Genomic DNA, 12,094 nt, shown 5'->3' with positions numbered 1-12,094 from the left:
AAGTTGCAATATCAATTCTGTAATAAAATTAACACATGTTAATCTTATTTCCCGATCGCGAGAGTTCAGTTGTAGCTCTTCCAACTTTTTCTCAAATGCAAACCCCAAATATAAGTTTGGCATTATGGCATGATCAAAGTTATCCTTCAAATTATCCACAGAAATGTCCAGTGGTATTATTTTGGCCTTCAGCGTATTAATGCCAACTATCAAATCTGATAAAAATTGCGTTGGGTTGGGGTTCCGAGCTTGAAAATTTTTCTTTAGCTGCTGCATTTCTTTTAAAATTGGCTTAGGAAAAATTAAATAAAGTAAATTTACTTCATCGTAGTACAATCCTTTTAGAATTAGTGCCTTATGGCAATGCTCTGCAGTAGCTGCTAAAGAAAAGCGGAGCTTTAGCTCTCTGAAACGGCACTTTCTACCGATAGCCATCGCGTGTCACACACTTTGGGTATTTTCAATGGGCTCTAGAGGAATAAATGGAAATATTCGCTTAGTTCATATTCAACTTAAGGAACAAACATGTAACAATACAAGCATATCCACAATAGGATGTTGTCTAAATAGTCGAAACAAACACATAATACACTAATACATTTTTATGTTAAATTTAGTAAAGGACAGTCAAAATTTGGGTTACTTCTTGTTAATATGAACATGTATATGTACATATGTATGTATGCTCATTGTTTAGGCATTTATAAAGTTTTCGGCAGTTCAGTTGTCGGCTTGACCTTTCGAAAACCAACTGTACGTTTCATGTACTAGAAACTCTAAGCTTTGAGGCAGAACTTTTGTGCATGCTTCATTTACTGCTAGCTGCACAGAATGACAGACGCATCTTATGAGCTGAAGAGAAGGAGCTGACTTCTTCAGCTCAGTATAGACACTTTGTTTGTTTTATCAGTTCCAATACCAATCAAATTGCCTATACTCAAGTTTTTTCTTACAAGCAAATTCTCAACTGCATCTGCTATGCATACCGTGTCGCCCATTTTAACAAGCTCAAGGCTTAGAAATGTTGAGACAACTGTGCCTTTACTATTGCTGAAATAGTTAATGGCAACTCCTAAAGATTTAAGAAAATTTAAACATATATTAAATGAAGTATACTGCTACGCATATAAGCACAAATAAATATGTAAATAATGCTTACCAAGTATGTTTGTGACACTTATGTATGTACATGCATACATACATATATCTGTAGCTTCGTCTAGCAAAAGGCTGAATGCCCAGTCACCAATATCAGCGCGGAAATTTTTTACTATATGACTGCATTTTGCTCTGCCCAATTTTATGCAGTGCAGCCTCATGCTCCTCCGTCTTGTCACATTTTGCAACAAAAGGCAATTTGTTTTTTTGTGTACACGCACCCATCGCTTCGCGCTTCGCGCCAATAGTGCACTCGCAGTAGGCGCAATAGGCCCTTGTTGAGTCTGTGTCATCCTTGCGAATCCACTCTTTAAACCCGCCACTCAACCACACATCGCGAAATTTTTGGGTATAGGTTTTTGGCATATTTAATAAAACTTTTAGTGAATCTAACAAAAGAGTATACAATTTAAAGCTTAGCGCACAAATGATACTCGATCACTATCGATGAATTTGTGAACTACTTATTGTTCACAACTATTGAACTAATGTTCACAAATTTGTGCGATTTATCGATATTGTTATGATTTTAAACAAGCTGAGTTCTTTTTAAGATGATGTTATTGTGAAATCACAAAAATCACAAAATTGCTAAAAGTTGCATACATATTTGTGGCTAATAGCAATTAAAAAAAAAAAAAAAAAAAAAAAAAATGCAAACTCAAATTCAAAATTGCTAAATCTAGCAACTTAATGGCTAAAATGGCAGCACTATCATCAAGAAATAGCAAAATCGTCTCTAAAAAATAGCTGAAAATAGCTAAACAACTTTTAAAATAGCTTACATTTACATTTACTTAAAATTTTATTTTTAAATGTTATTTAATAATGTTACAATTTGGTCCACATCCAAATCATAATCAGAATTATATTTTTGATTAACTGGAATCATGTTTAAATGCAATCATGGAAAATGTGTTATGTTTTTTTGTCGCGGCATGCATTTTAATATCGTGCAATTTGGCAAAAACACTGCATTTGCAGTATATACAATACGCCCGCCTGTTGTCCGACTCATCTTCCTTAATCCAATTCTTAAATTCGGTGATTGTTTTCCAGGAATCACGAAATTTCTCCTTATATTTTTTATCCATCACATACAATTAATGCCAAGAAGCGCGCCAAGAAGAATTAGCGATGGAGTAAATTCACAACTGATAGTATAAGTACGATAAAGTCGTGGTGGTAGTATCGCGCAGATCATTGCGTACAATTTGGGACTTAATCGAAAAATGTTTTTTTTTTTGGCTTTAAATACTAAAATCAAATTCACAATATTCGTTTGTAAAATAGCTAAATTTATAGCTAATAGCATTTTCAAAATTTTCATAGCATTTAGGGTTCAAAAATAGCTAAAAATGCTATTAAATAGCTAATCTGGCAACACTGGACGTGGCTAGGCGAGAGGCGTAATGGTAGGCTGTGTTAGCGACAGTGTTGCCGAATCAGCTATTTTGTAGCTAGATCTGGCTACTTCTTGAGTCCGATTGCTACACAAATTTTCAAACAGCTATTAGCTACAAATCTGGCTATTTTCAAATATATATATATATAATAGGTAAGCTTTCTAAAATGTTATGCGAAATTCATTTCTTATCAGTTTTTATACCCTGAACCCATTGAAAATGGGAATGGTTTTGTGAAAAAGTATGTAACGGGCAGAAGGAATCATCGCAGCTGAAATTTGGCATGCATCATATTTTTTCGATAACTCATCCGATAACTTTTTTTATCTAGAATTATTTTTTTTTTTTACTATGAGTATAGCGTTCCACCCAACTACCTTAAAAAGGCAAATTATAAAAGCTACAATGGTGAAAATGACAAGTTGGTGGTCATAGATGAGATATTATAATAATTAAATTAATAAAGTTGACTTTTTATGAAAAAATACGGCACTGTTTTCTTTTTTGCTACTTTTTCAGCTATTTTAGAAGAAAGTTGGCTACTTTTAGCTACTTTCAGCCTTCGGTTTTGCTACTTTTGCTGAAAAAGTTTCGGCAACACTGGTTAGCGATGGGCGACAGACAGATGCCGTTTAAGATCTGCTCGCCCTCTCGCTCACTCCCTTGCTTTCTGTTCTGCGACAAATTTATGTATGTACATACATATGTACGTAAAGCAGCTTATGAGACGAAGGTATGCAGCAAGTTTATACCATCTGATGTACTTATGTATGTGTATACATATGTATGTATACTAAATGCATGCATACATTGGCTTGATCTAGTCTATTTGGAAATGAAATAGCCTGGAAAATTGTCGAAATGCTTATAGCCATAAATCTAGCCTTTAAATACTTTGCTTTTCTTATTTCTGCCATTTTATATTATTTGGTTATCTATAGAAGCAAATCGAACAAAACTACATTTTTTGGAGGCATTACAATATAAATGGTACTGTTAAATTTTCGTAGGAAGTATTGGCACATAAGGATGCTAGCAAAAACAACTCGTATCATGAAATTGCATTTTTTGCAATAGAAATGTTATCACTTCCGTGGTCAAATGCTACAATCAAACTTAGGAACAACATGACATAAAGTCATTGATTGTAATCATGCATATAAGGTTTGTTTAAGAAATATTGAATGCCATGTATACATATGTAGTACATATTTATGTATTTTATCAGACATGTTAACTTATCGATATTGATATTTATGTCTTTACTGTTGATTTAAAAAGAATTCTTACAATTGTATTGTTGAATGTACCACTTACAAGGGTATATTTCCAGTCGTTACTCTTATTGGTTTGAGTTTTATTATGTTTTCCGCCACACTCAGAGTAAAGTTTTCGGTTGCTGAGAAGTCCTTATGTGAGCGAAAATCGTATTGCTCTTTACGCGAGCGTCACACGAATGAGTCAATGCAAAGCGCTTGACCAAAACTGATTCAAAATACAACAAAGAGTGCCGCTCAGAGCAAGATCTGCACAATCTTTTCGGTTATGTTACGAGGCAGAGCATTGAAAATTTGTGGGCTATTTTAGACAGGAGTAACGGGTCCCGAAATATTTCCAACAAAAACCATTTAAAAACGGCATTAGTCGAAGAATGGGGGAAAATCCGGTCCGAAACAACAACAAAAATTGTTGGCTTCAATGCCTGCAAGACTTAAGGTTGTAGGGTTCATACAAAATATTAAATGTAAAATATCTAGCCATCATTTAAAAATTTTTGTTGAAAAAAACTAATGGGTCAAATAAGCTGTGCCATTGCATTTATGAGTTTTTTAGTTTTTGTTACTATACCCTGAACCCATTTTCAATGGTAAATCAGGGTATAATGGTTTTGTTAAATGTATGTAACTGGCAGAACGAAGCGTGGCAGACCCTACAAAATATATATATTCTTGATCACACATGTGCGGATAATTATTGAAATACCAGTTGCTCAAAGAATTCAGGGGATCTCATAGTCGGGCAGTTTCGACTACAGCTTTCTTGCTTGTTTTCTTACGTTTTCTTTTTTTTTTTTTTTTTTTTTTTTTTAATACATATGAATAAATAAGTTAAAAGTTAATTTAATATTGAAATAGCAATTCTAAGTTTGAATTTATCAAAAATTTGTATTGGGTATTGGGTAGTTGGGTCAAAGGAGCCGAGAGCCATATCATTTTCGGGCTATGGTGTCAGCTGTTTGTTACAAACAAAAACACGCACAGGCATACACAGTTAGAGACTAAAATGTTTCGACTCATAAAAGTGATATAGGGCGAATTGCCTAAAATTTATAATTTGACATTTATGCATATTTTATGATTATTTATTACGTTAATTTTTAAAGTCGGCTGGCAGACAGCACTTACACTGTCCAGCCCCAGAAACATGTTAACATCCCTTTTTATCTCGCCCCGCCTTCCCTAGTTGTGTCTTAATTCATGTGCGACACGTCTTTCATTTGGTTTTTGTTTTGTGAAGTTCACGATCTTGAAATTGAAAACGCATTCGAAAATTCAGACACTGAAAATTTACTTCGATTATGGCAATATACCCTGTAGCTTATAGCACTTACAATTAGTATACCAAGATGTAATCTCTGTAGAATATGTATATGGATATGTATATTCTAAATATGCCGGAACTAAAAAACAACTCAATGAATTCCGACTATTTGTATATATGTGTACCTATGCACTTTCCTCTATAATATACTCTCTCTATAAATATTCTTGGAGTATACATCAGTTGCCAAGACAGGCGTATAATCAGTGTGCTATATATAAATATTCACATATGTGTGTATACAAACATATTTATACCTCTATATATATAGAGAGAGACCTTACAAACGTAGATTTTACCTATGCATATAATATTTATAGCAAACAATAATGCTACAGAACAAGTAAGAAAGCTCTAGTCGAGACTGCTCGACTACGAGATCCCCTGAACCCTTCGAGCAATAGTTATTTCAATCATTTTTCACGACTATCTGCTTACACAACACACGCACACACACACGCTTGGGGTCACTGCAGCTTACTATGGGAATTTTATTGATTAATAACTTTTCTTGTGGTTGGACTATCTTCATGAAATTGGATCGTGACTATAACATTGAAATACTCGAAGTTGCCAAAGCACAAGTCTCTAGGATTTGAGATACGTCCTTTTCAAAATTTGAGGGTGAGGGGTTGGATATAAAGTTGGAGAGTGAATTATAACAAAAATCGAGAATCTACAAAGTACATATGAAACTACATCTAAAATTTATTATATGTAGGAAATATAATTTTATAACTGATTGTCGATAACCTTTTCTATCGATAAAAATAGTGAGATCAGTTATCGATATTTGAAGATTACCTTGATATCTGTGCTATATATACAGATATTTAAAAAAATTTTTCAAGTTTTTAGCTCTCATATCTTCTGAGACCAGCGCGTTCGTACATACTGACAAACGGCCGGTCGGACGGACGGACAGGGCTAAATCGTCTCAGCTCATCGCCCTGATCAAGAATATATATGCTTTGTGGGGTCTGCCACGCCTCCTTCTGCCTGTTACATACATTTCAACGAAACCATTATACCCTGATTTCTCATGTTCAATGGGTTCGGGGTATAAAAACTATGCAGATAGTGGCTGATTAGATTATTTATAAATGTATATAGTACATTACTGATACACATATTCCTTCTTTTTTCTTAAAAGCGTAACTTTATCATTGAGCGAAAAATTTTCATTAAACTTTATTCAAATCTTGTAAAAGTTGAAACTTTGTAATGGAAATGATGTAAAGACTCTTTACGATAACAAAATTTTCAGACAACAGATGGACAGTCAGGCAGGCGGACAGACAAAAGTATACCCGAAGCTGTTGCTTATGTCGCGTATGATGTGCGTTTCGTGTAAAACGTGAGCCAGTGGTCAGGGGCCAAATTGAGTATATAATGGGGATAAGTAAACTGAACAAGTAAGAGTACAAGTAAGAGTGGCCGACTCGAAAGAGACCCTCTGCTTCTGCTTGTTTTCTGTTTGCAAAATCCTGATTCTGCTCAATAATAACAATAATAATGCTACATAGCCTACCTGTAACATATGTGACTTGAATATTGAATACCTTGTAAAATATACATCGATTTAGCATTTAGAAGACCTACATATTGTAGATTCCCCTTATCATATGTGCTTGTGATTGTAAATTCCTGATTTCTTGAGTTAGGCATGTGCATGTATGTATGTAGATAATTAGAGCTAAATTAGCTTTATCTTAATGTATAAAAGTATTTCCTATATGAAATGTAATTGCACATATAATATAACATATATATATTACATGTAACGGAATTCTATCTGAGTGCTAGTCTCTCAAGTTTTTTGTTTGATCTTTTTGGATAGCTTTGAAATGTTTCTATTTGAATCGAACATCTGTGGTACATATATGTATATAATATGATTTTTATGGAGACATAATACACTCTAGACACTATTTTTGTAGAATTCTCTCTATCTTCATCTCTATCCGGAAATGATTGAAATATCATATAGAAAAGCGCATAAAATAGCTGAACATAGATAAGGGCGTAAACTAGTTAAGGTTAGCTTTTAGCGGCAGTCCAATTTTTAGCTCAGTGTGTGGTCCCCGGCCAGCAATATTTTGTTGATACTTGTTCCTCAATCAATCTATAAACAACTTCATTTACAGATGGAGTGCTTTCCTTGAAATTGTTTCTGCCAGCCTATAACAATTGAACTAGATTTCAGTTTCAGCTGCTGCCTCCGATTTCAATTGGGAGTCTAAGTCTGATTCCGATATTTGATATGCATCGTCTAGTAGATATTCCTCTGTTTACTTATCGAGCTTGTTGTTTAATGTATTTCTTTTGCTATTATTTATTTGCCTGTTTTGCTTTGTTTACAATCGTATGCCTTATGGATACTCTCCCTCTCCCCGTCGCACTCTAAATATATTTTGATATATATATGTATATATTTTTTTAAAATTAATTAGCTCTAATATGTTTTTTTTTTTTTTTTTTTTTTTTTTTTTTTTTTTTTTTTTTTGCTGCAGTTGCCGTGGATATTTACTGTTCAAAGTCGTAGTTTAAATAAATACAATACATTTTTTCTTTAGCAAATATATTATAAATGATATGAAAATAAAGCATAATTATTTTCCATACTTCAGTTACTTATGTACCTCAAGCTCAATTTCAAGCCCATTAGCTGCCAGGGTATTTCGAGTTCTTTTGACGTGGATTCGTCAGTTTTCTCTTTGTTCATTTGAAATCCGTGGACATCAATGCGCGCTTCTGGCTGATTTTGGATTGCTTTATCAGCGTTTCAGTGCGGGAACACTAGCTTAGCTTTTAGGCAAGTAAATAGGGTAGACATCGCGTAATCCCGGGTGGTCAGTCGGCGTGGCAAAGGCGAGTGAAATTTCAATCACTGCCATTTGCATTTTATGTAATGGCCCAAAAATAAATTCCAAGCTCGAGCGAAGATACCGAAACAAAAAGACAGCAGAGAGCTAGACGAGTAGATGCCCTGTACTCCATACCAACTCAATTATTCTCTCAAGCTTATGCTATGGTATATAACTTACTTCATCGCTTTATAATATCTTATGCTCTGTTAAATACGTATAAAAAAACAAGTAAGAAAGCTCTAATCGAGACTGCTCGACTACGAGATCCCCTGAACCCTTCGAGCGATAGCTATTTCAATCATTTTTCGCGTCTTTCTGCTTACACAAGAAACACGCACACACATACATACACACACACACACAAGCACTCACACATAAACACGCTTAGGCTGTAGTGTGCGCATACTATGAGAACTTAATCGTTTAATAACTTTTTTTGTGGACATACGATTTTCATGAAACTTTCAGATTTGCCAAAGCACAAGTCTTGTATTTGAAATACGACTTTTTCAAATATGTGGGTGAAGGGATGGATATAGAGGAGGGGGGTAAATAAAAAAAAACGAAATTGTATGAAGTGTATAAAGTATACATTTGGAGACTCTATCTTGAAAGATGTAGGAGATATAATTGTATAACTGATTTTCGATAAAGTTTTTATTGATAACAAAAAGAACGGGATGAGTTATGATTTTTAGTGATAAACTAGATATCCGCGCTGTAAATACGGACATTAAAAAAAATATATTTGAAGTCTCTAGCGCTTATATCTTCTGAAATCGACGCGTTCATACATACGGACAGACGGACGGACGGACAGGGCCAAATCGACTCAGCTCGTCGCCCTGATCAAGAATATATATACTTTATGGGGTCTGCCACGCCTCCTTCTGCCTGTTACATACATTTCAACACAGCCATTATAGCCTGATTTCACATTTTCAATGGGTTCAGGGTATAAAAAAAAAATTATCATATTTGTAAATGTTATTTGAAAACCGCAAATACCAAATTTCGACATGTGATCGAGGGAAACTGTGATACCCCACTTCAATCATATTTGAAATTTCCATACATACGGAAGAGAGGACACGACCTAATGTTGCCACCTGGCCCCAAAATAGACTATTTAGCTGTCGCCGCTGGCTGCCTACTGCCGTCTGCTGATAAGTGAAAGCGCAAAGAACTCTCGCTATCCCCATCGCTGTTGCTGCTGCCGGTCTCTCTGGTCTGCGGTTTCGCATCAATGGGGCTTGTGGATTTTTAATTAGCACTGCACGTGGCATTCATTGTTAGAATTTGTGGAGTACACACGATTCACTAATGCCAACTCTCCACTCCCCACTCACCCTCTCCACAATCCAATCGGTAACCGCGAGCCGCTCGCTGGGTGACTCGTAGCGATCGGAACGTACATATGGATATATGTACATATGGTAATATGCCCGCTGCTCAGCCCCCGCTTGAAATAGCCTTCCGCATGTACTTGCAGTAATTGGCAGAGTTGTGATAAAAACCCAAGTACAGTTACTCTATGCTACTCACTGCATTTGCGAAATGCAACAATTCGACTTTGCATATCGTATACCCTGTTGCCAAAATGCTACCGGGGATACTCATTTAGCTAATATATAGAGTATATGGGGCGAATAGGGTATTTAGAGTACATAGAACATATATAAAATATAGAGTACCTGTCAGAGTCGGAGATAGCAGCATTGAGCTACATTCTTGATCTTGTTTATTATTATGCTAATGGGAAACCGGCAAACCCGCAGCTGCAGTTGCCATACGTGTTTATAAAGCGCCCTATTTCTATGCAAATATCTGGAACACTGAGCGGATTTGGTTGAGCATAAACACTCATGATAACACTTATCAGGCAACAGTGGGGGAAATATAGAAATATTCGCTATTGTACATACATATATGTAAGTTAGTGTGGGCTTATCCTTGTCTCTATTGATTTTACCAAGGCTGGAAATACTCAACTTTAGTTGCGATTGATCTTCGTATTTACACTTTGTATAACCCTGTCGATGTATTCGTACATAATATTAGTAAAGTATTTGAGTCTCAGTAAAATCTATTAGATGACAGCAGATTTATGTATAATAACATTTATGTATGTAACATATATACTATACAAAACTCGGTTAGTTTACGGACTTTGCATATGCATTCAAATATGAAATCGACACTTACCGCATTTCGATAATAAATAACATTTGATGTCCATCCACTTTTCAGGCAATTTTCCTCATTTGAAGAGAGAGAGAGAGAGAAAGAGAGTGAGAGAGAGAAAGAAAGTGAGAGAGAGTGCATCATCGATTCGACTAATCAAATTTAATTTTCATTTACTGCCACTTGAAATAGAAAAGTAAATTTGCAATTTGCCAACAATAGCCTTTGACTTATAATAGGCAGCTCGTTCTCGCTGCTGCTGTTGTTTGTTGTTGTTGTTGTATTGTATCTCTCATTCTACACAACTAGACAACAACAAAAACTGAAGCTGAAACAGACGCCAAAGTCAAGTTCATATTTCAATTTCAAGGTTTTGGGTAAACATTTGCTAATAAGTAAATACAGCGAAATATCAGAAAACAGGTAAAATGCGAAGAGTGCAAAAAAGGCAAAAAAAATAAAAATAAACCATACAAACAAAGAGAAAAGGAAAATGAAAATGAGAAGGAAAACAGAAAGATAATATAAACAACACCGACTACGGCAATAAAAAAGTTTAACTCTCACGCCCGACTCAAAAGACTTCTTATATACAGACATACATATAAAGATATTTGACCCACACGATACGATAGATCTCTATGACATTAGCTGTACATAATATTTAATATGGCAAATCAAAAGATTCAGGTAGTAGAGATATTATAGTGAACAAAGCATGTTGAACTCTATTTGCTATGGTCTCTCTACTGCCTGAAACTTTTAATTTATAGCATAAATTTGGCACAGTGAATCAAGATTCTTGGAGTTTTTAATTAGCTATTGGGTATAGTATCTCTAAGACATTACAGTTAAGTTCAGATCTGAATAGCTTAAAACTGATATCGCGAACTAAGTGGAAATTTTAGTCGTATGAACTTAAATGCTGTATTACAGCATACAAGTATATACATAATCACCTATTACTATCCAAACTTATAATCGTACCTTGAGAACTATAAAGGTAGTCAAGATCTGTCGTTTGATACATATATGTACATACATATTTACATACGTATATATGTAGGTACCCATTAACTGTACAATTTCCCTTGTAGTGAGACTATCTTCATGAAACTTTCAGAACGTGATTATAATGTTCAAATGTGCATAATCTCTAGTACTTGAAATGCGCGTTTTACAAATTGGGGGCGAAGGGTCGTGGTATCAAAAATCTGTAAATTACAGTAAATCTGAAAAATCCAGATCTAATAGTGTTCGAATTACCCTGAAAAAACGAAGTCAATTTATCGATTCTTCTCGATAAAAGAAAATCGGATGAGTAATCGAAAAAATATGATAAACTTGTGCTGCGTATACACGAGTTTGGGTGGAAGATTTCAAGTCTCTATATCTTATATCTTTTGAGATCTAGGCGCTCGAACGGACGGACTGACGGAGGGATGGGCAGGTCCGTGTATATCACGCGCATATCGAGTTTTTCTCTAAATATCGATAACTACTCCCGATATTTTATTATCGATTCAAACCTTATCGAAAGCTAGTTATTTAATTATATCTCCTACTCCTTTAAATGTAGACTTACATATGTATATGTATGTATTTTATACAATTTCGATTTTTGTTAAAGTTTACCCCCCCCCCCCCCCCCCCCCCCCCCTATATTCACCCACATATTTGTAAAAGGCGTATTTGAAATACTTGTGCTTTGGTAAATGCATGCATGTCCATGTTATAATCGTAATTTAAAAGTTCCATGAACAAAGCTCATCCACAAGAAAAGTCATTGAACAATTAAGATCCCATAGTAAACCACCGCTGCATGCAATGCGTGTTTATGCGTGCGTGCGTATCAGTTGCTCGAAAGGGTCAGGG

The 12,094-nt window shown here is 35.1% G+C and overlaps 1 protein-coding gene across 27 annotated transcripts in view; it reads right to left on the bottom strand.

The window, feature by feature from the left end:
* The window catches only part of LOC149268147 (uncharacterized), a 38,634-nt gene that overhangs the window by 26,028 nt on the left and 512 nt on the right, over positions 1–12,094 (bottom strand). For 6 of the 27 annotated variants that reach the window (XR_016271405.1, XR_016271415.1, XR_016271420.1 and 3 more), the window contains exon 1: positions 10,241–11,843. The exons of 10 other annotated variants lie outside the window; for them this stretch is intronic. Coding sequence is in view for 9 of the 17 variants with exons in the window: in XM_089476081.1 (XP_089332207.1) it covers positions 10,241–10,274 (34 nt within the window). In the remaining 8 variants the exon portion in view is untranslated. Of the gene's footprint in view, positions 1–7,807; positions 10,209–10,240; positions 11,844–12,094 lie in introns of those variants that run through there. 11 more of the 27 variants (XM_089476080.1, XM_089476079.1, XM_089476084.1 and 8 more) reach the window with 6 other exon arrangements.

Source organism: Drosophila arizonae, chromosome X (assembly GCF_054131065.1).
Source record: "Drosophila arizonae isolate 15081-1271.41 chromosome X, UAZ_ARI_1.0, whole genome shotgun sequence".
NCBI classification, from domain to species: domain Eukaryota; kingdom Metazoa; phylum Arthropoda; class Insecta; order Diptera; family Drosophilidae; genus Drosophila; species Drosophila arizonae.
This window is presented reverse-complemented; position numbering and strand designations above follow the sequence as displayed.